Source organism: Phoenix dactylifera, unplaced genomic scaffold (assembly GCF_009389715.1).
Source record: "Phoenix dactylifera cultivar Barhee BC4 unplaced genomic scaffold, palm_55x_up_171113_PBpolish2nd_filt_p 000152F, whole genome shotgun sequence".
Lineage (NCBI taxonomy): Eukaryota > Viridiplantae > Streptophyta > Magnoliopsida > Arecales > Arecaceae > Phoenix > Phoenix dactylifera.
Window position 1 is genome coordinate 37281 of NW_024067701.1, and position 22041 is coordinate 59321.

Consider the following 22041-nt stretch of genomic DNA (forward strand, 5'->3'; position numbering starts at 1 on the left):
ATCCCTACAAGACGGAGGTCATGGATAACTCGTCAAACTCCTTCGTCTGTCATATGTCAAAATTTATTCGACTTAAGTTCGAGAGTGGAAAACTCTTTCTCCATTGTGCATACTGCCCCGGCCGAGGTCTTACGAACTCAGTCTTATAAATCACATAGGATCTCTCCTTATCTATCAAGGTCGATAGATTCCATATAGGTGCATACCCTACTCCTACAGTGAACTTACTGCAGCCAATCTACACTGCATGGACCCATATGGCTAGAGACCATGTATGTGTGCAGTCAAACTACAATAACCTCACTGTGAGTAGCCGAAGCACCGCAGGTCAAAGGACCAGTCACACTACTGCAACATCAAGCAAGTCACTGACGAGTGGATAGACATCCAAGTGACTTTTTGTCTTGGTCACGCTCAGTACCCTTGTTCTCTAACAAGCACCTGCACTATCACTTCAGTGTCCCTACACTGTGGACTCAAGTCTCGTCCATCCAGAAGGAAAGTGATCTGTGCACTGATCGGATCGATCACCGTCCTCGTGATGATCCATTGATCAGAAGCATTTAGAAACTAATCACCAATGATACATGGCTCAAATTCTCAACTCTTGAGAATATGTATCATCATCTTATTAATTTCTTGGATGATTCATAGACACATAAACAATATGAATGAAAAGATGCCTTTTATTTATTTAATAATAAATAGTCAAGTACAAAATTATGTCCCTAGAATTAATAATGTGTCAGCCAGATTGGCTTCTAGGGCATACATCTAACACAAGCTCCACCTACGGGTGGCCCTATTTCTCTGGAAGGTGGCGTTGTGTAGGCGGGGACTGGGCATTCATCCTCAATGTCCAGAGTGCCAATTGGAGGAGACAGTGGACCGCACCTTATTCCAATGTGTGCATGCCAGGAGGGTATGGGGACTCGTTAACATTCCGTTGGATATGCGGAGCCATTCAGGCTCGTTCCTATAGGTGCTTAGACAGTGGGCCATCACCTCTCATACTCAATAGGTAGCCGTTGTGGCGGTTTATATGGCCTACTACATCTGACTGGCCAGGAATGCTTGAATATTTGGAGAGAGTAGTCCTTCACCCAAGCTTGTCGTAGAGCATGTCTGGGTTCAAGCGGCTGAGGTCATACGTACTAGTCCATTAGTTAGGCCTTTGATAGCTCGGGCCACCTAGGTCTCTACTTCTACTCTTGTTAGCGCCTGAAATGGTATTTTTACCTAGAGCCCCCACCTCCGAATTTTCTCAAGATCAATTTAATGGATGCGTGCTTGAAGGTGGTAGGAGAGGTAGTGCAAGCTTCGTCATCAGGGGCCAGATTCCATGATGATTGCTGCTGGCAAGTGTCAAATCGTTGACACCTTTGCTCTAGAGGTGGAGCTAAGAGCAGCGTAGGCTAGCCTAGGGTATACATGGCATGTGCTGCGAGCCTTTCTGGATGGCGACTCGGCCATAGTGATCAGCTGAATCCAGAGGAATCTAGTAGCGCGGATGGGTGTCACCCCCTACTCCGAGATATCCAAGTCATGATGAGAGGTGATGTTGAATTTTAGGATAGGCATGTTTACAAAGAAGCAATAGGGCTGCGGATTGGGTGGCCTCGCATGTGGCTGACCATTTTGAGGATAATCTGTAGATCGGAAAAAGAAAGTTGCCTAGTATACTAGGGCTCGTTTGGTTTGCAGGAAGCATTTTCCCTCCTAAGAATATGATTCCTGAAAAACAAATTTCTAGAAAGACGATGCCTAAAAAAGTATTTCTGGCATATTTTTCATGAGAAAGACTTTCTTATTTAAATATTGGTGAGAATCGTATTCCCATGAAAATACAACTTTCTTATAAGCTAAATATTGGTGAGAGGACGTCATCCATGTCTCCTAGATGCTTTTCATATCTTCTTCACACAGTTTCTTATTTAAATATTCTTATATTTATTTTTGGTGAGCCAACAAATCGTTTTAAAACAAGAATAATATCGTTGATCTGTTGGACATAGTCAATGTAAGTGGAGTTTTTAGTGCCTACAGGATTTTTGTTCTCATTTCATTTTTATATCCTCCCTCACTGGTGCGTGGATGGATACAATATTAGGCTTCCAGAAGTGGAACCAGCATGCGGCGATGGAAAAGAAAACAGTATCCTAATAGCGCGTTGGATGAAGAAAAGATTGCACTGATAAACAAGATACTGCTGTCCTAGTAATGCATGGATCAGATGCCTCCAAGTACTACCGCATGGATGGGGAAGAAGATGCTCCAAGCTTGCAACATGTACAACTCTAGCATAAAACCGATGCAATGTTGGAAAACACGTGGGAAAAGACTTGGCTCATTCATAAAGCTTTTGGATCTCGTCTCTGAATTTGTTCTTCAGTTGCTCCCTCTTCAACTTTAAAGCAGCTGTCACCAGTCCTGATTCTGGAGTCCATGGATCAGGCAGCAGAGCGGTCTTCGCAGGGACTTCAAACTTGTCGAGGTTTGCAGCTTTTGCTGCCTGCACATTCGAATGGAAACAACAATCACTTGAGGTTTCGCACATTTAAGTATGAAATTTAATTTCAATACATGTAGCAACAACCGTAGGTATGTACATATAATATCATGATATCGATAGCATAATTTTGTTTTTAATTTCAAGTTTGAGATGAAGTTCTAGCCTCTTTTTTCCATCCATTGAAAGGCTTAATCCATCTCTTGGGTCCTATATTCTAGTAGTGATAATGCACTCAGAAAATTATATGAATCGAAGTAACAGGAAGCTTAACCTTAATCGCATTCTAACCTTCAAAAGAGATTGCTGGACTTCATGGATAACTTGATTGTTCTGGCACAGCTCGCAAAAGTTTTTGTATTGAATGCCAGCAGTCTGAGCCCATTTTTCTACACTCTGATGAGAGGGTACAACCAAGGCGACACAGTAGTTGTGGAATGGATCGGCATACACCATAATGTTGTCCACATAACTGCTTGCTGCCAGCGCTGCCTCAACCTGTTAATAGACTCGATGGACAGATGATCTACAAACCAATCATATTGCATCAAGGGTCAAGTAAGAAAGATTCAGATACCTTTCCAAGAGATACATACTCTCCATGTTGTAGTTTAACAATATCCTTTTTCCTATCAATGATTTCGAGGCAACCATCAGGATGAAATTGTCCTATATCGCCTGTATAAAACCATAGTGTTCCCCTGTCATCCAGCTGCAGCATTTGCAGTAACTTGAGTGTCAGCTTGTCAAATGATCAAATGGAATGGTGAAGCAGAGAACCTTACTTTATAGACCTCCTTAGTTTTTTCCTCATTACTGAAGTAACCTTTAGTCACACAAAATCCACCAATTACCACCTCTCCTCGGGGCATTGGGATGTCGGAAGTTGTATAGCCACCTTCTTCCCAAGACACGAGCTGTGTGGATTGGCAAACCATTTAATATGGATATAAATGAGAGATGCAAGAACAACAATTTAGAAAACATAAACACAACAAACCCAAAGATTCCATAAACATTGGGACAACTATCTGTAGCCAGCTCTATGAATCCACAGTTGCGGTTCTTTCTGATGCAGGACCATAATGAAACCCAGCCGTGGAGCCATGATTAGGAGTTCTTTTTGTTTTAGAATTATGATTTGGTTGAATCAAGTGTGGAGTCTTTGTGTATTGCTTAATTAAGTTTGTTTTGGGTTTGGATTAAGTTGGGATTAGGAGTCTTGTTGGTTTGGGTTTAGCTTTCTTTGAGTCTATTTTGATTAGGATTTGATTAGGGATTTAGGGTGTGTCGTGAGTCATATAAAAGAGGGGAAAGGAGCCGCCGTCCTCCTTCCTTAGTTGGTTTCCCATGAATAAAAAAAAAAAAACTCTGAAAGCTCTGTTTTGGAGCCCAAAACCCCCTGTTTTTCCCTCTGTTTTGGTTGTTAATTCAGCCGCAGGATAACAGGACTCTTCTCTCCCACGCTCACCGCACCATTTGGTATCAGAGCAGGCGTCTCCTGCTTCGATGGCGGATGACAACGGCGTAGGTGTCCACCCCGTCGACGGCGATCACGGGGAACGAGCCCTCTGGGCAGCGATCCGCGGGTTGGAGGGAGCCGTGCGTGAAATCCAGCAAAATCTCCAAGCCATGCGGATCGAAAATACTGTGGATCCCAACCGGGAGCGTGTGCAGACTCGCAAGGATCTCCCTCACGGTCCACCGGCACCGGTGCGAGATCCACCCCATCAGCGGCGCCAGCGAGTTCCTCCGGAGTCTTCCGATGAAGAGGAGGGAGCCGCGGTCTATGGGACGGTCGATGGACCGCATCTGCACCCAGGTGAGTACGGCTTCATTGGGGGCGAACAGGACCGAAGGCCCTTCTACCACCGCTTTCCGGATGAAGGGCCGCCTGAGGAAGAGCTTGGTGGGCGGCGTCCATGGAGGAATCAAGACCGTGCGGGCCACAGGCTCCGTGGACTCGACCGAAGACCCCCTGGGGATATGGCTCTTGACGGCTGGCCCCCTGATGACGATGGAGTATTCGACGAAGCACAGGAGCCGCGTCCACGGGTGAACAGGGTCCCTGCAGGAGGTAGGAATGCGGAACCCGTGAGGAACAGGCTCCCTTGGGGCGTTCGTGATAGGGGCTCCCCTGATTTCAGATTAAAGGTGGATCTCCCTGCATTTAACGGTAATCTTCACATTGAGGGATTTTTGGATTGGTTGGCCGAGGTAGAAAAATTTTTCGATTATATGGAGATCCCAGATCAGAAGAAGGTGAAGCTGGTCGCGTATAAATTGAAGGGAGGAGCATCTGCATGGTGGGATCAACTGCAACATAACCGTCTACGGCAAGAAAAGATGCAGATCACCACCTGGCGCAAGATGAAGCAACATTTGCGTGGCCGTTTTCTCCCGCCTGACTACGAGCAGGCGCTCTACCATCAGTACCAGAACTGCCGACAGGGCCCCCGGACGGTGACCGAATACACTGATGAATTCAACCGCCTCAATGCCCGCAACAACTTGTCAGAAACAGAAAATCAGCAAGTGGCAAGGTACATTGGTGGGTTGAAGCCGGCCATCCGAGATCAGGTGGATTTATATCCGGTGTGGAGCCTGTCGGAAGCTACAAGTTTGGCCTTAAAACTAGAGGCGCAGGCGACACGAAAGGCACACCAATTTCAGCCCATGAATAGAGCATCATCCTCGCGCTCCACCATAGCAAAGCAGAAGACTGTTGAAGGGGCGGCCACCTCGAGTCAACCACCACCGATATCCACATCGAGAGGAGCCAGAAATTTCAGCAGGCAGCAGGCGGCCCCAAAAGGTAGTGGCAACCCCTACGAGAGACCCATGCCTATAAAATGTTACAGATGTCAGGAGGTTGGGCATCGGTCTAACGAGTGTCCGAGGCGACGGCCAGTCCATGTAGTCGAAGCTGAGGATGAAGAAGAAATGCCGCATGAGGAGGATCATGAAGAGGGGCAGACTGACGATGAAGACGTCAAGGTGACGGCGCCGAATCAGGGAGTTCCGGCCTCCTTTGTAGTTCAGCGAATTTTATTTGCCCCGAAGAATGAAGAAGAATCGCAACGCCACAGCATTTTCAAAACTTACTGCACTATCAACAAAACTGTGTGCAACGTGATTATTGACAGCGGCAGCAGCGAAAACATTGTTTCCTCCGCGTTGGTTCGTGCGATGGGATTGAAGACAGAAAAGCACCCGTCTCCTTATAAGATTGGATGGATTAAAAAGAGAGCTGAAACGAGAGTAGAGGATGTATGCCGAGTGCCATTGTCCATCGGAAGGTACTACAAGGATGAAGTGGTGTGCGATGTGGTGGATATGAATGCATGTCATGTTCTACTCGGGCGTCCATGGCAGCATGACACAGATGTCACATTCAGGGGCCGAGACAACACATACTTGTTCCGATGGCAGGGTAGGAAAATTTTGTTGGTGCCTATGAAAGAGAAGCTTACCCCCAAAACTTCTCAAGTGGAGGGGAAGTCTTTCCTTGCAGTTTCTGGTGCGCAGTTCATGGCGGAACTCAAAGGGGCTGAAGAGGTTATGGTGTTGATTGTTAAGGGGACGGAGATGCCTATCCTGCAGCAGGTGCCCGAGGAGTTCAAAGAATTGTTGACAGAGTTCAAAGACATCACTCCTGCAGAATTACCAAATGGACTGCCTCCCATGCGAGATATTCAGCATCATATTGATTTGGTGCCCGGTGCAAGTCTCCCCAATCTGCCTCATTACCGCATGAGTCCCAAGGAGAGCAAAATTCTGCAGCAACAAGTTGAAGACTTGATCAAGAAGGGGCTGATCCGGGAAAGCATGAGTCCGTGTGCGGTGCCTGCACTTTTGACGCCGAAGAAGGATGGGAGTTGGCGTATGTGTGTGGACAGCCGTGCAATCAACAGGATAACGGTAAAATACCGGTTTTCCATACCCCGTTTGAATGATATGCTCGACATGTTAGAAGGAGCCAAGGTCTTCTCCAAAATTGACTTACGAAGCGGCTACCATCAAATCCGGATTCGCCCTGGTGATGAGTGGAAGACGGCATTCAAGACGAAGGATGGGTTATATGAGTGGATGGTCATGCCTTTTGGCCTATCCAATGCACCGAGCACCTTCATGAGAATAATGAATCAGGTACTAAAATCATTTATTGAAAAGTTCGTCGTCGTCTACTTTGATGATATTTTGATCTATAATCGCAATGAAATTGAGCATAAGGAGCACTTGAGAGCAGTTTTGCTTGCCTTGCGGGAGAATCAGTTGTTTGTTAATCTTAAGAAGTGTCATGTTGTTACAAAACATTTGGTGTTCCTGGGATTTGTAGTTGGGGCTGATGGCATACATGTTGATGAAGAGAAGGTAAAGGCAATACGGGAGTGGCCGATTCCTACAAATGTTAGCCAAGTCCGCAGCTTTCATGGGTTAGCGACGTTCTATCGGCGTTTCATTCGGAACTTCAGTACCATCGTCGCTCCCATCACCGAATGCATGAAGAAGGGCCAATTTCAACGGAGGGAGCAGCAACAAGCAAGTTTTGAATTGATAAAAGAAAAGCTAACTTCTGCACCAGTACTAGCATTGCCGAGTTTTGAGAAGTTATTTGAAGTGGAGTGTGATGCTTCTGTGGTCGGCATAGGGGCTGTTTTGACCCAAGAAGGACGGCCCGTGGAGTACTTTAGTGAAAAACTTAGTGAAGCACGGCAAAAATGGACAACCTACGAGCTAGAGCCATCATCCGGGCGTTGAAGCATTGGGAGCATTACCTTATTCAAAAAGAATTTGTTCTTTACAGCGACCATCAAGCCTTGAAGTACATCAATAATCCGAACAATTTGAATCGAATGCATATTCGGTGGGTAAGCTTCTTGCAGAAATTTTCCTTTGTGTTGAAGCATCGGTCCGGGCAACAGAATCGGGTGGCAGATGCTCTGAGTCGACGCAGTGCTTTACTGACTACCATGCAGGCTGAGGTTGTGGGGTTTGAGTATTTGAAAGAGTTGTATGCAGAGGATGAGGATTTCAAGGATGTATGGGCAAAGTGTACAAGTCATCAAGCAACTGGAGACTTCAACATTCAAGATGGCTATCTATTTCGGAGCAATTCCTTATGTATACCCAGATCCTCATTGCGAGAGAAGCTGATTAGAGACCTTCATAGTGGCGGTCTTTGTGGACATATGGGTCGGGACAAGACCATTGCCAGTCTCACGGAGAGGTATCATTGGCCGCAGCTGAGAAGAGATGTTGGGAAATTTATTCAAAGGTGCTATACTTGCCAAACAGCGAAGGGGCAGTCGCAAAACACTGGACTATATATGCCTCTACCTGTGCCAAATGCTATTTGGGAGGATCTATCGATGGATTTTGTGTTGGGACTTCCCCGAACACAAAGAGGAGCCGACTCAGTCTTCGTGGTGGTAGATAGGTTCTCCAAGATGGCACATTTCATTCCTTGCAAGAAGACATCAGATGCATCCCACATTGCAAGGCTGTTCTTTCGGGAGATTGTTCGTTTGCATGGGGTACCACAATCTATAACGTCAGATCGGGATTCCAAATTTTTGAGTCACTTCTGGCTTACTCTATGGAGGATGTTTGACACTTCATTAAATTTCAGCAGCACTGCGCATCCTCAGACTGATGGACAGACGGAAGTGGTTAACAGGACACTGGGTAATTTGATCCGTTGTATTTGTGGGAGCACCCGGAAACATTGGGATTATGCCTTAGCTCAAGCAGAGTTTGCTTACAACAATGCTGTCCATAGCGGAACCGAAAGATCACCTTTCTCCGTTGTTTATTCAAAGGCACCTAACCATGCAGTGGATCTGGCATGCCTACCGAAAACCTTTGGGAAGAGCGTGGCAGCAGAACATTTGGCAGAGGAGATTCAAACTATACAGTTGGAGGTGAAGAAGCGCCTAGAGGACACAAATGCTAAGTACAAGTCAACAGCAGATAGACATCGAAGGCACAAAGAATTTCAAGAAAGTGACATGGTGATGGTTTTCCTACGCAAAGAACAGTTTCCCGTGGGAACTTACAGCAAATGGAAGCCAAGAAAGTATGGCCCATACAGAATCTTGAAAAAGATCAATAACAATGCTTACGTTGTGGACCTGCCAGATGATATGAAAATTTCAAAGACTTTTAATGTCGCTGATATCTATGAATACCATAACCCGGAAGAGCGGTTATATCCAGATGCGAACTCGAGGACGAGTTGTGTTCAAGTGGAGGGGACTGATGCAGGACCATAATGAAACCCAGCCGTGGAGCCATGATTAGGAGTTCTTTTTGTTTTAGAATTATGATTTGGTTGAATCAAGTGTGGAGTCTTTGTGTATTGCTTAATTAAGTTTATTTTGGGTTTGGATTAAGTTGGGATTAGGAGTCTTGTTGGTTTGGGTTTAGCTTTCTTTGAGTCTATTTTGATTAGGATTTGATTAGGGATTTAGGGTGTGTCGTGAGTCATATAAAAGAGGGGAAAGGAGCCGCCGTCCTCCTTCCTTAGTTGGTTTCCCATGAATAAAAAAAAAAACTCTGAAAGCTCTGTTTTGGAGCCCAAAACCCCCTGTTTTTCCCTCTGTTTTGGTTGTTAATTCAGCCGCAGGATAACATGACTCTTCTCTCCCACGCTCACCGCACCACTTTCCCACTAAGGGATTGGATTAGATGCAAAAACAGTGAAAATACAGATCCATATACAAAATCAGACGAAAAAAACAACAGTTGCAAAGATATTTTTTTTTAAAAAAAAAAAACTGTAGCAACAAAAATTGTTTACAAACATATAAGCATGGTGATGATATCTTAATTGGAGTTTAATGTTGGATACATGGAACTAAAATGAGTAGACATGAATTCATATTTCTTGTAAACATAAATCCCAACAAGTACAAAATAGAAAAGGTTCGGTCTAGTCTACAAGTCTGGCCAGAACTATATGGGGTTGGCTTGATGAGTTAGTCTTTGTCATATGAAGTCTACCAAGTGATGGAAATGGAATAGAGAGATTTAAGTTTGTCAGTTTTTTCCCACTCTTAAATGCTAGATCTTTGGTAAAAGATTTAACAATTCATAAGGAGCATCCAAATTGGAGATCCACACTATTGATGATGATTTGCACCAATAAAAAAGCCTAGAAACCAAAATTACATATTTTGCAGGTCTCTAAGCTATGCATTGAGTGCAAAAACGAGCAATTTTGATGATATGATTGTCATGATCTAAGCATCAAATCTATTGATTTTCAATCTACACATGTTTTAACATGTCTCGATTCATGATTGATAAAGTGATCGTAATAAATATAATTCTTGATAGCCAAGGATTCTAACGACCCTTATGTTAGTACTTTACAAGATTATTCGAGACAACTAAATACAATATATTTTACAAAAGTAGTACCTTTATATACAAAAAATAGAATATTTCATAACTTACTGGATTCGAGAGAAGGCATCTAATGTTTATCCACATCTCTATCAATATTCCCACCCATACAGCGATAAGATGACAACTATTATTTGCACGACTCACCTAAAAGTAGTATGTGGATTGTATAGTTACACCAACTTTATTTTTTATGCAGTCTATTTGTCTTGTTTATTTATGTTTAATTGATTGATGTTTGGTATTTTACTTAGGAGATTGGTACATTCATGTAATATATTTAATGCAAGTTCAACATAGTTTAATTTCAGATTAAAACTATCCAAGTTATATAAATTATGATCCTAAATAACCTAAAACACAATCAAATGATGAGAAATGACTTGCCTATAGTTTAACTTCAGCAGGAAACTACCCAAACTATATAAGTTACAAACCTAGATAACTTAAAACATAATCAAATGATGACAAATAACTTTTGATTTTCCTTGTTTTTCTTGGTCAAATCTCCAGAACTTGGAGCAAGCCAAAACCAAAGCTCTACCACAACAGTAAAATTAGAAAAAGCCGACCCTTTTTTGCCGACGCTAGGGAAAAGCGTCGGCAAAATACTCTCCCGTGCCAAATTTTGTGACGCTTTTGGAGAGCGTGGAGCCTATTGAAGAATAAACGACGCTTAAAAGCGTCGTTTATTGTACTCTAGTGGGACGACGCTTATAAGCGTCGTCTAAGCGGTCGACCCCGACGCTAAATAGCGTCGTCAAAGGCTCAAAACCTCTCCCCTTCCATCCCCCGCCTTCTGATTATTGCGTGTCCAACGAGCCCCACCTCCCCCTTCGTCCTTTCCGTCTACAATATCTTCTCCGAGAAGCTATAGTCCACAGAGAGAAAGAGAGAGAGAGAGAGAGAGAGAGAGAGAATGGAGCTCCAAGGACCCTCCGATCTCCGAGCTCGCAGAACCCAACCATGGCGAACACCACCTCGACCCTCCCCTCTCCCCCCTGCGCTTCCCCTCGGACGATGTCGACAGCTTCTGCTCCACTCCCTACGTCAGCGCCCCCTCCAGCGGCGGCCGCGGCGGCGTCGCCGGTGGTTACTTCTTTAGCGCCCCCACCAGCCCCATGCACTTCATCCTCTCCTCCGCCGGCGGCGGCGGAGGCCGCTTCCCTTCCGACTCCCCCGACGCCTCCGTCGCCGGCTCCTTCGAGTTCGAATTCTCCGCCCGATTCCCCTCTGCTGCCGCCTTCGCCACCGGATCCATGACCTCCGCCGACGAGCTCTTCCTTAACGGCCAGATCCGCCCCATGAAGCTCTGCTCCCACCTCCAGCGGCCCCAGGTCCTCGCCCTCCTCCTCGATCTCAACGAAGAAGAAGACGACGACGATGAATCCGAGCGTCACCCGCCGGAAATGGCCGCGAGGGGGCGGGATCTAAAGCTCCGGAGCCGATCGATTCGCCGGAGGGCCAGATCCCATTCCCCGCTTCGGAACGCGCCAATCCAAATCCAAGTCCAAACCTCCGCCGCCGATTCCTCCTCCCTCCGCCTCGGCCGCCGCTGCTGCCGACTCCTCTTCTTCCGCCAATCCTCCGCCTGCCGCCGCGATCTCGGGGGCGGAGAAGGCGAAATCGAAGGATCCATCGCCATTGGTCGGCCGGTCTTCAAAGAGAACGGTGGCGAAGCCGAAGCCGGTGAACTGGGTGGGAGGCTTCCCAGCAAGCGTTAATTTTTTTTTTTTTTAAAAAATGCCATTGCCGACGCTTTTAAGCGTCGGAGGCTTATAAAAGGAATGACGCTTAAAAGCGTCGGCATAGACCGACGACGCTTTTTTGACGCGTCGGGTTAAATCCGATCCACGCCCACCTGCCCGACGTCTGACCCACGCTTTGCGATGCGTGGGCAGGAAATTAGCCGACGCTTAAAAGCGTCGGGAGAGACCAAAAAAAGCGTCGGGAGATACCCTTTCTTTTGTAGTGTACCCAAGGGACTGAAACTGAAACCAGGTTTTAAAACCTTGATGCATTAGTAAAGATCTCAAAAGCACAGAGATTTTGAAACAACAATGGTCATAATATCCTAATTAACAAAAGCAACATAAGAAAACTGGCACATGTTGATTTTAGCTTCCTCCGTAAACATTGAACTCTTTTATCAGCCTACTAAGTATTCCTTCTTATTGCATTATTTCATATTATGTTTTTACGAACTCTGAAATCCCGAATATTTGTAGGGCATCGCTTTCCATGTTTTGCATCTAACACCAATTACTCTACAGGTTAACAAAATTCACAGCCTCTTTAACTCCTACTCACCTCACACTCAACAAAGCTTGGTTGTAACCTTGTCCTCTTCATCAATTATAAACTACAAGCATTATGAACTTTCCACCCTCGTTTTTCATCTTCCAACTAACTTTCCACTTCAAACATAGCTTTCTTCCATTTCAACTCCTTCTTCTCAACCTTTTCAGCTTCATTCTTTAACCATGAAATAAACATACCGCTGGCAGTTCCTCTTGATTCTGTAATCTCTTTAGTTGCGTTAGGTAGGAGTGGTGACGAGTGGCGCATCAAGTTTAAGATATGAAAAGGTATAAAAAATAAATTTGGTTATATATAGATTTATCAGCTTAATTGATACTATGTCCTAGAGAAAATGACCTAAAGGCACTCTTATTATTGCATTATTACAAGACCAGGGAACTGCTGCACAGAGAAAACCAACAAGAAAAAAGATACAGCTGATAAAAGGCCCACTTTACATACATTTTTGGAAATTTATATCAGAATATAAAGCACATTAAATTAATAAATATAACAATTGCCTTTTACCTTTGCAATTCTACAGTGGATAATGGATCTGATGGACTAGGGACACGTCAGAACCTTTCAAACTTGTTTTATTTATTGGACTATACAATTGTCAAAGATTTTAAAGTACTCCAACAAACAAAGGAATACTCAAAATTCTCTATCCTTCAGTTACTGCAACATTTTGGCATAATTAAATATTTTTTCACTACACAACCAAAACAATTATAACTACAGAAACTATAGGAACCCAGACCTGATATTTCAGTAACCCTTTTTTTTTTTGTTTTGAACTTCAGATATCTCACTTCCCCTTAGCTAAAATTTTTTGGAGTGGAAATAGAAAAAGGGAAACAACTCATGTTCTGAATTAAACCTTATGGAAGACTCTTAACTCTAATTTTTGCTGACATCCAATGCACTACATCTATAATTATTACAACTTTTTTTCTCCAAGCCATCTCATTTCTGCATAACCACAGGTTTTCCACTCCAATCACATGATCATCAAGCAGGAACAAAGTTGCATCAGGAGGGCATATAATTATTACAGATTTGTGGAAACATGTTGATTAGAGAGTTTACACCGTACCAATAAAAGGAATTTACAGTAACCATGTCTAACAAACAATATATACAAATAGAAAATACAGTAGAATTCAAATTACAGATATCCATGGTTAAAAAGAAATAGTCCTTTAATCTTTCCAAATTTAAAAAAGGTGTTAAACATAATTCCAGAGTCCAAAAGAAAAAGAATAGACTTGTGTCTAAATAAGACATAATGTCATGCATGAATGGTTATGATAGACATAATGTCATGCATGAATAGCTTAATATCATAACACACGATATTGATAGAATAATTCATATTCAACTAAGCATCACTGAGAACTTAAGAAAATATCTTACTGCATATCAGAAACAATCATGCATCCATGCATATTAATATTGGCTCACATTATACTATGATACTGATATTGACTTGTAACCGTGCTGCACTACAAAGTGTAGCACTACATATTTATATAATTACTATTAGGTAGTTTCGAAATAAAATCCTTATGTAACATATGCTTTTCTTTATAATTTAAAATTTTTTATAATAGGTCACTTCCACCGATGATGCTTCCTAAATCACACAAATTCATATCTGGAAGGATTTATAGCACATATACTTGATATTTAGTGTATGTAGAATCACAAGCTATGTATAAGTTGTTGATGGGTCAAATATATCAAACCAGAGCCATCAATCATTCAGAATATGAACTGAAACATTAATTCAAGCCTTCCAGCAATATCAAAATTATAGTCCCGTCCTGACCCAAGTTAGGTTAGTCCTGAAGATCCAAACCAATAAAATCCAAATATTTGATACCCATAATGCAAAATCCAGACGTAGCCATCTATATATATTGAATCACCCATTAATGTACGTAGAACACTTCATCTTCAATAAGTTAAAGTATTCAATCAGAACCCTTGTTCTTAACTGCATTCGACCCAGGAGGAAAGTACACATGAACAGGAGCTATTCAGATTTTCAGTTCATCTGCTCTTGCAAGTGTATGATTTCCTCGAGCCAATAAAAATTGGAAACAAAGTTAATTTTTTGACATATTTTCATTGCATAGATGAACAAGATAAGCTCACCTGAAAGCCTTATTGTTACTTGGTGCAGCTCAAAAAATGTTTGTTATTCTCCTTAAAATTTAATTCAAACAACATTTACATGACTTTGAGGCAAAAAGACAACGTACCTTAATGTAGCAACAAGGAAGAGGTGGACCAACACGGCCTACACTTGAGTCATCCCATTCAGAAAAAGTCCCCCCTGCACATGTCTCAGTTAACCCATACCCTTGACCTACTGGAACTCTGTAGAATGTTAAAACAAATGTCATAAAATTGCAAAAAAGCAAATGGAAACAAAATGGAATTCATGGCCATACTCAGTTCAGAATGTATTCAGCACCCAAAAAATGAAACAAATTAAGATTCAACAAACCAAAAATGGAATCGTAAGCTGATATCAACAAAAACAATTACCCCAGGCATATATTGATGAATCTTTGTGTATCACTGGACAAAGGAGCTCCACCGCAAAGTACAAAACGTATACGTCCCCCAAGAATAATACGTATTGGTTTAAAAATGAAAGCATCCCACAAAAGCTTTTCTAGTCCCCATGCTCCAAGCCAGCTTCCTTCTACTGCTGTACATCTCCGTTTATATCCAATAACAAAAATTTTCTTGGATTTGCCACCCTTCTCCGCAACCTGGTAAACAATATATAAATATTTTCAAAAAGAAAATTAATGCTGGTTCTTGAATATGATCTTTGCCTGTTTATAGATTTAACATTCAGACCTTTTTCAGCACTCCATCTCGAACACGATCTAGAATTGCAGGGACTGCAGCCAAGAGAGTGGGCTTTAACATAGAAGCATCTCCCCTGGTCCCTCCTTTAACCTTATTTGATGTATCAGTTAAGGTCAAAGCTGAACCATAACCTATTGCACAACCTACCGATAACATCACAACCTGGACCAGAAAACCAAAATTTTTGATAGTTATTTGCCATGCATATTGTTAGGAGTTTTACAGAGAAAAGAAGATGTGCTCAGATATGAAGACCTCAGCTACTAGTTCAAAAACATGAGCAAGGGGCAGGTATCCCAAGTAAATATCACTATTGTCTATTTTGGGAAAGAAAGTCTTAACAGCTGCTGCGGTGGCCACAATATTCCCATGACTAATCATAACTCCCTACATTGCAAAAGAAAATATCAGATAAGAGGGTAAGATAAAGCAAAAATAAGGAGGAAAAGTTAACCTATTCAATTCACATTGCTTAAAAATGAAGAATATAATGAGTTCTGCTACCACATATATACATCTACAATATATCTATATAGCATCACATCTGCAAAACTTTTTCTTCTTTTCCTGTTTGAAGGAAGGTGGACAGTACTACCAGAAGTTTTCTTCACAAACTGGTCATAATGAGGACAATGTTCTCACCATCCTCAAAAAAGTTGCAATGCTGACAAGTTTCTCAAGTAAACTATAACAGCAAAGGCCATGCAAATTATGAAGGTAAATAACAGACCCCTGAATATATTACAAATACATGTAATAACAAATCCTCCCATAAATATGCACTTTGCTCTCCGCCCCAAGTTGCAGCAGCCTAGAGTGGCCTTAAAAACACATTCACGACCTCTGCAATGATCATCATTCAACAAGTTTTATGAATGGTCAATTTCTAGTCTTTCTCACTTTTCAAAATGCTTAACAGTCAACATACTGCATGTAATCCTTCTAGAATAACCTCAACTTGTCCTTGTTAAATCCTCAAGTTATCATGCTTCAATGGAGTGTATGACTAATATGAGAATTTTTAAATGGCACTGCATTTTTTTTCAATGGAAAATCCTAAACTTCAATAAGTTAATGAAGAACTTTCTTTATGGTTGTGTCACTACTTATGGAGCAAGTGTTGAAGAGGTATGTGATTCTCATGAAGGAATAAAGCCAAATACACTCAAGCCATAAGAAAAATCACACTATATGTTTACATAAAACAGAAGCATGGACATGCATAACACTGTGCATCTATACTGTATTATACTTACAGTGCATATACCATATCTACAGGTTATTAACATAGTATGAATTGCAGACCTCTGTGCTATATGTGCCAGGCCATATTACTAATGCTGGAGGGAACCAAATTGTGACACATTTTTGCAGACTAATACATGACAACCCCATTTCTGCCCGGGACAAAATTACGATCTTCTTTTTTTTGTTTTAAATTTTAAAAAATATAAAGGCCTAATAGATGGATTAGACAAAGAATCAGATCAAAGGTTATAAACTAATATTATCCATGATATATAAGCTTCTATAGTACATCACTTTATGAGCTTATTTGTATGAAAAATACAGTTTGTTGCTACTGTGGAAACCTGTAGCTTTTACCCAAAAAGTGGGTTTAATTGTGTTGCGCATAAACATAGTTGTATGACATTAGTTTGTGTAGCAGATTAATTGCAATTAGCAATGCACATGTTAAGCAACAATGAGCATCAATGTCTAGGAAGTTATGAATTATGATCCTAAATTTCTGTAGATTGGTTCAAAGGTATGTTATTTGTTTTAAGGGAAATAGTCCAGGTCAATTTATATGAATGTCCCAAATAAAAATGAAAAACAACATGAGGAGTCTGAAAACAAAAGCAATAATTAAGAGAACCAGTTAAAGACCAACACAACGAGAGTCATCTTAATAAAGTACAGAATAATCAATCCAAACATCTAAATATATAGCAATGCTAGAAAGAAATAAAAAGTGCAGACATTAATTTAGGCAACCCAGTTATATCATTCAGAACAGATAACTAGGAAATCATATTTCTATTCATTAATTTCATATGCATTTTTAAATGCATACATTAAAAAAAAATGGTTTTTTTTTGCATGAATACCCTCATAAATATCAATCTAAATATTGATATTTGCATGTATACCCTCGTAAAACACTTGTTTTGCTATTCTACCCTTTTTGATCCTTGTTTTTGCATATGTACCCACGCCATCTAACACTGTTAAAAAATTAACGATTTCAAATTAAAATGACTTAAATACTCTTAATAGGTAGATACGCAAAAAGAAACATTTATAAGGCGATCGCAGTAGGAGATAAAAAAGTAATTTCAAAATTTTAATTTACTTTTAATTAAAATAAATATGGTTTTTATTAACGATGTTAGAAGAACCGTTATATTAGGGGCATTTGTGCAAAAATAGTGTTTTATGAGGGTACAAAAATAAATATAAATTTTAAAAAGGTATTCATGCAAATTTAAATTTTTAGAAGGGTATTCATGCAAAAAACCTAAATAAAAATATACTAAATATAATTGTGCTTTATTGAAGCCTAGATTTTTTTCAATGTATACATGGCAGTCTTATGGGTAAACCACTGGGGATGGGGCGTGTGTTTAATCCTTCAGTGGTTAGGTCTTCAAAAGCTTTTTCCTAGAAAATAATAAGTTTTGGAAAAAAACAACCTAAAAAGTTGAATTTCATGCATTCCTTAATTGGCGATTTTGAAAAGAATAACCAAAAATGTCTTTTATTTCTAATTATTCATGATGCATGTAACAAAAGGTCTTACTCCTGACTTGCCTTTGTGTAGCCTCATGCAAATTTCATTTGATAACGATGGTCAAATCCCCTTTGTTCCTATCCTTCCTTAAATCGTATTTCTCTGGCCATATACATGGAAAGAGGAACTAACCTTAGGCAGGCCAGTACTTCCACTTGTGTACATAATGACTGCAACATCAATATTTGAAGGTAATCTTGGATGAGCAGGGTTCTCTTTCCCAAGCCTCTCAACTTCATTAAAAGATAACACTGTCCAATGGTTGACATAATCTGAAAAATCAGAGCAATCTGCTCCTTCATCTTCAAAGTAAACAACATACTTAATACTTAATAACCTTGAGCTTATTGCAGGTAACTTCTTCAGTTGCTTTGAATCGCAGATCAGGGTTGATGCTTGCGTCTGTAACAACAAAAAAGAACATAACTATGGCTTCTGAAACAACTTGGATAAATTCTGTTCAAAAAACAAGCACAGGCGTGGTACTTAAATGAATTGCCAACATTTTACATGCAATCAACTATCAAATTTATGGCATTTGCGACACTCTGTGATACACAGCAGAAATAGTCATACCATGATACTTTGTAGCATTTATTACTAAGACGCAAGAAAAGCTACTAATTAATCTTTTTGCACAAAGAACCCCCCCCCCCCCCCCCCCCCCCCCCCCGGGGCGCCGCCGCCGAAAACAAAAGAAAAAAAGAAGCAAGAAGTAGTTGCGGGATGAGGAGAAAAAATTTTGAAGCATCAGAATATGGAATCACTGTTACTAGTGTATCATCATATCAATGACATATAAATTGAAAATTTTACATAGAATACCATAGAAAAAAAAAATATAGTCACAGCCTTAGACAAGTCAAGAAATGTCTGCTAAGATAGTAAACAAATTAAAATTTGCTATCAATATAAGAGAAAGAAAAAGAAATAAAGATGAAACTGTCTCCATCAAAAATTATAGTAGCTCACAGCACCAATGCAGCAATCATGGAATTATTGTTTCTCAGCTGAATAAACGAGTGAATGGTTGCAGCCTCACTCAATAGAAAATTAAGAACAGGTACAGAAATAGCATAGATCGGTCCTAAAATGTCCGCTAGGATACACGAACAAAACAAAAATATACTTCTACTCAAAAGAAAAAAGGGAAAGAAAGGATGCAGTCCAGTTTGTCTAAAAACTATAGTAGCCGAAGCATGTAACACATAATCCATGGCAGGCTATTCTCACCTCATTAAGTGAGTGGATAAGCGCATCCACACCAAGAGATGCATATATTGTTGCGACTGTTATATTTTGGCGAAAGCATCCCTGATTAAAATAAGAGCAACTGTTATTACGCATACTTATTATGCATGTAGAGGAAAATGATATGCATATATCTGATATAAACAACTACATGTCTACCTGCAAGGCAATGAACCACTCTGCCGTAGTATCAGAGAAAATTGTGGCACGACTCTCTGCACTGTGGCCCATTTTGATAAGACCAGAGGCAAAATTACAAGCACGATCAAATATTACCCCATAAGTTTGCCACAAGTATTCCCCAAGATGAAACTTTTCGAACTTCCTCCCATCAGCAGAGTCTACTACTTCTCTGGAGATTAGCTTCCGCGCTCCAAGAAACCGACGTTGAGTATGCTTCTTGCAAGATTGCTCAAAAAGAGCTGCCACTGTTGTGGCCCCTTCCCAAGGAACTTCAACTAAAGAGGAGAACTTAATATGTCGCATTGTAATACCTGGCTCACCACCCACATTTATTTGCACTGCTCTTTGCTTATTCTTCTTCTTGAGCACATATAGCGATGAAACTACTAAAGGCAGAATAAGCCCAAGGATAGCTGCACCCACAATGCCATGCAACCTATATTTGTTTACAACCGATATATAGCTTCTAGAAATACTTTCTAGAAAAGCAAAGTGTAAATGGCCTCTATCTGTATCTCCCATAACTCTTGCTTATAAATTTCCAATCAGCGTTTCCTTTCACAGGTTCTGTAGATAAAATCAGAACAGAGTAGCTTAGCATTAATTTCTTTAAACAAAATAGAGTTAAACAATCAAGCTAAATTATGCAATGCGTTCATTGATAAATCATCACAAGAATTATTTTTCACAAATTTATTTTTTTGTTCTCTTGTTGTGTGTGTGTGTGTGTGGTGATACGATTCAAAATAATACATAGTGAGCGACAACAAGCGTATATCCGAATAAAGAAACAACAGGTAATCCACAATTAAACAAGGCACCAATTATTCAACAAAGATAAGCATCAAGAAAGAGTAACGAAGCTGGAAATCTTTTTGACACAACATCCTGCTTAAACGAAAGAAAACTCATCCCAAATCGGCTCACAATTTCTATAATACCCCTAACTCGTAAAAGGAGAACAGAACAAGAGGATGCTCGAGTGAGAAACTAATTTAAAAAATTAGCTCAAAATTGATCACAGTACACCACTTGAAGAGAAAATCGAAATCCTAATTCGTATAAAGAAGGAAAAGAAGAAATACAAGAAATTCTTGCTGTTCTTGATCCATGAAGAACGAAATTTACAACATATATATAAATATATGAAAGAAAAACTCATATATTTCAAAGAAGGGGAAAAAAAGAGACATGATTGGAATTTTCAGCTTCAGAACTCTGAAGAAAGTACCAAAAGGAGCTTCTTTTACCCTCTTGCTACAGAAGCAGAGCAGCGTCCCACGAACAATGTTAGAGGCGGTGGAGGGTAGGGCGGGGTACCGGGTGGTTCTATATACACCCCCCCTATTGCTCAGGACACCCCCCAAAATTAAAAAAAAATTAAATACTCTCTACACCCCCCCCCCCCCCATTTGCTAAGGACACCCCTAAAAAATTAAAAATTCCTAAATTACCCCCCACCCTCCCCACCCCCTCACCTAAATTGCTCTCTACACCCCCCAAACCCCCCCCCCCCCACCCCGCTCTTCCCCTCCAAAACACCTCGCCAACGCCCAAAACCCCCCCGTTCCCCCTTCTCCCTCTCATCGCCGGCATTCTCCCGATCTCCGACCACCTCGCCGGCTTCTCCCGGAACCACCTCGCCGGCTTCTTCCGAAATTTTTTTTTTCACGGTTCGTGCTCCGTTCGGCACTGGATCGCCGAACAAAAGGCTTCTGTTCGGCTGAACAGTGCCGGACAGAAGCCTTCTGTTCGGCACTGTGCAGCCGAACAGATCTGTTCGGTTGAGGGTTGCCGAACAGAAGGCTTCTGTTCGGCACTGTTCAGCCGAACAGAAGCCTTTTGTTCGGCGATCCAGTGCCGAACGGAGCACGAACCGTGAAAAAAAAAAATTTCGGGAGAAGCCGGCGAGGTGGTTCCGGGAGAAGCCGGCGAGGTGGTCGGAGATCGGGAGAATGCCGGCGACGAGAGGGAGGAGGAACGGGGGAGGAGGGGTTTAAGGGGGGTTTGAGGGGTGTTTTTTTTTTTTTCTTTTCAAAACGAAACGGAGGAGGAGGAGGGGGGGGTGTATGAAAAAATTTCAAGGGCAATATGGTAATTACACTAAAGGTTAGTTTGGGTATTTTTTTTTTGGTTTTTGGGGGGTGTCCTGAGCAATAGGGGGGGTGTATATAGAACTACCCGTAAAGTGAGCTCTTTAAAGAAAAAGGCTCGGTATATTAGCCCTCCTTCAGTCGATTATTGCGTAAATACCCCGCAGGTCATCATAAATACCCCGCTTTTTTTTTCTTCTTTTCCGTCTTTTTCATCTGACCGTTGGAAACTTGATTTAAAAATTCTTAAACCCAAATCCAACGGCCTAATTAAACTCTCTCAGCGGTGGCGCACAGGATATGGCATCGTTTTTTTTTTTTTTTGGGGTACGCGGTAACGCTATATCTTTACTAATATATCGGCAACGATCTTGAGCTACCTCTTGATAAATCTTGTTATATTTTTGTCTATCATACATAATGGGAAAAAGAACTAGGGACAGGGTGCATATGAAATCTCTGTTTTTTTAATTAAAATAATAAAATATGTTCTTGCATACAAAAGTATTTCTTTTTGTAATTTCTTATTCTATTTTTGTGAAGGAATTTGCTCTCCTATAAATGCATCACACATGCCAATATACTTGTCTTGATCTAAAGAACAAACT

The 22041-nt window shown here is 41.2% G+C and overlaps 1 protein-coding gene across 3 annotated transcripts; it reads right to left on the reverse strand.

Moving 5' to 3' along the window:
* Positions 1–2142: 2142 nt before the first annotated feature.
* Positions 2143–20643, reverse strand: LOC103722485 (long chain acyl-CoA synthetase 8-like). 3 transcript variants are annotated; one of them, XM_039116966.1, is made up of 12 exons: positions 20572–20643; positions 19317–19907; positions 19140–19220; positions 18039–18308; positions 15368–15499; positions 15101–15274; positions 14780–15009; positions 14491–14608; positions 3295–3426; positions 3087–3221; positions 2801–3007; positions 2143–2512 (listed from the first exon to the last, which is right to left on the reverse strand). In XM_039116966.1, the coding sequence occupies exons 2-12, from the start codon at positions 19860–19862 to the stop codon at positions 2348–2350; spliced, it is 2190 nt and encodes a 729-aa protein (XP_038972894.1). In that variant the 5' UTR covers positions 19863–19907; positions 20572–20643; the 3' UTR covers positions 2143–2347. The 3 variants fall into 3 exon arrangements, with proteins under 3 accessions (XP_038972894.1, XP_038972895.1, XP_038972896.1); XM_039116967.1 differs by having other exon boundaries at positions 20532–20643; XM_039116968.1 differs by having other exon boundaries at positions 20591–20638.
* Positions 20644–22041: the final 1398 nt, after the last annotated feature.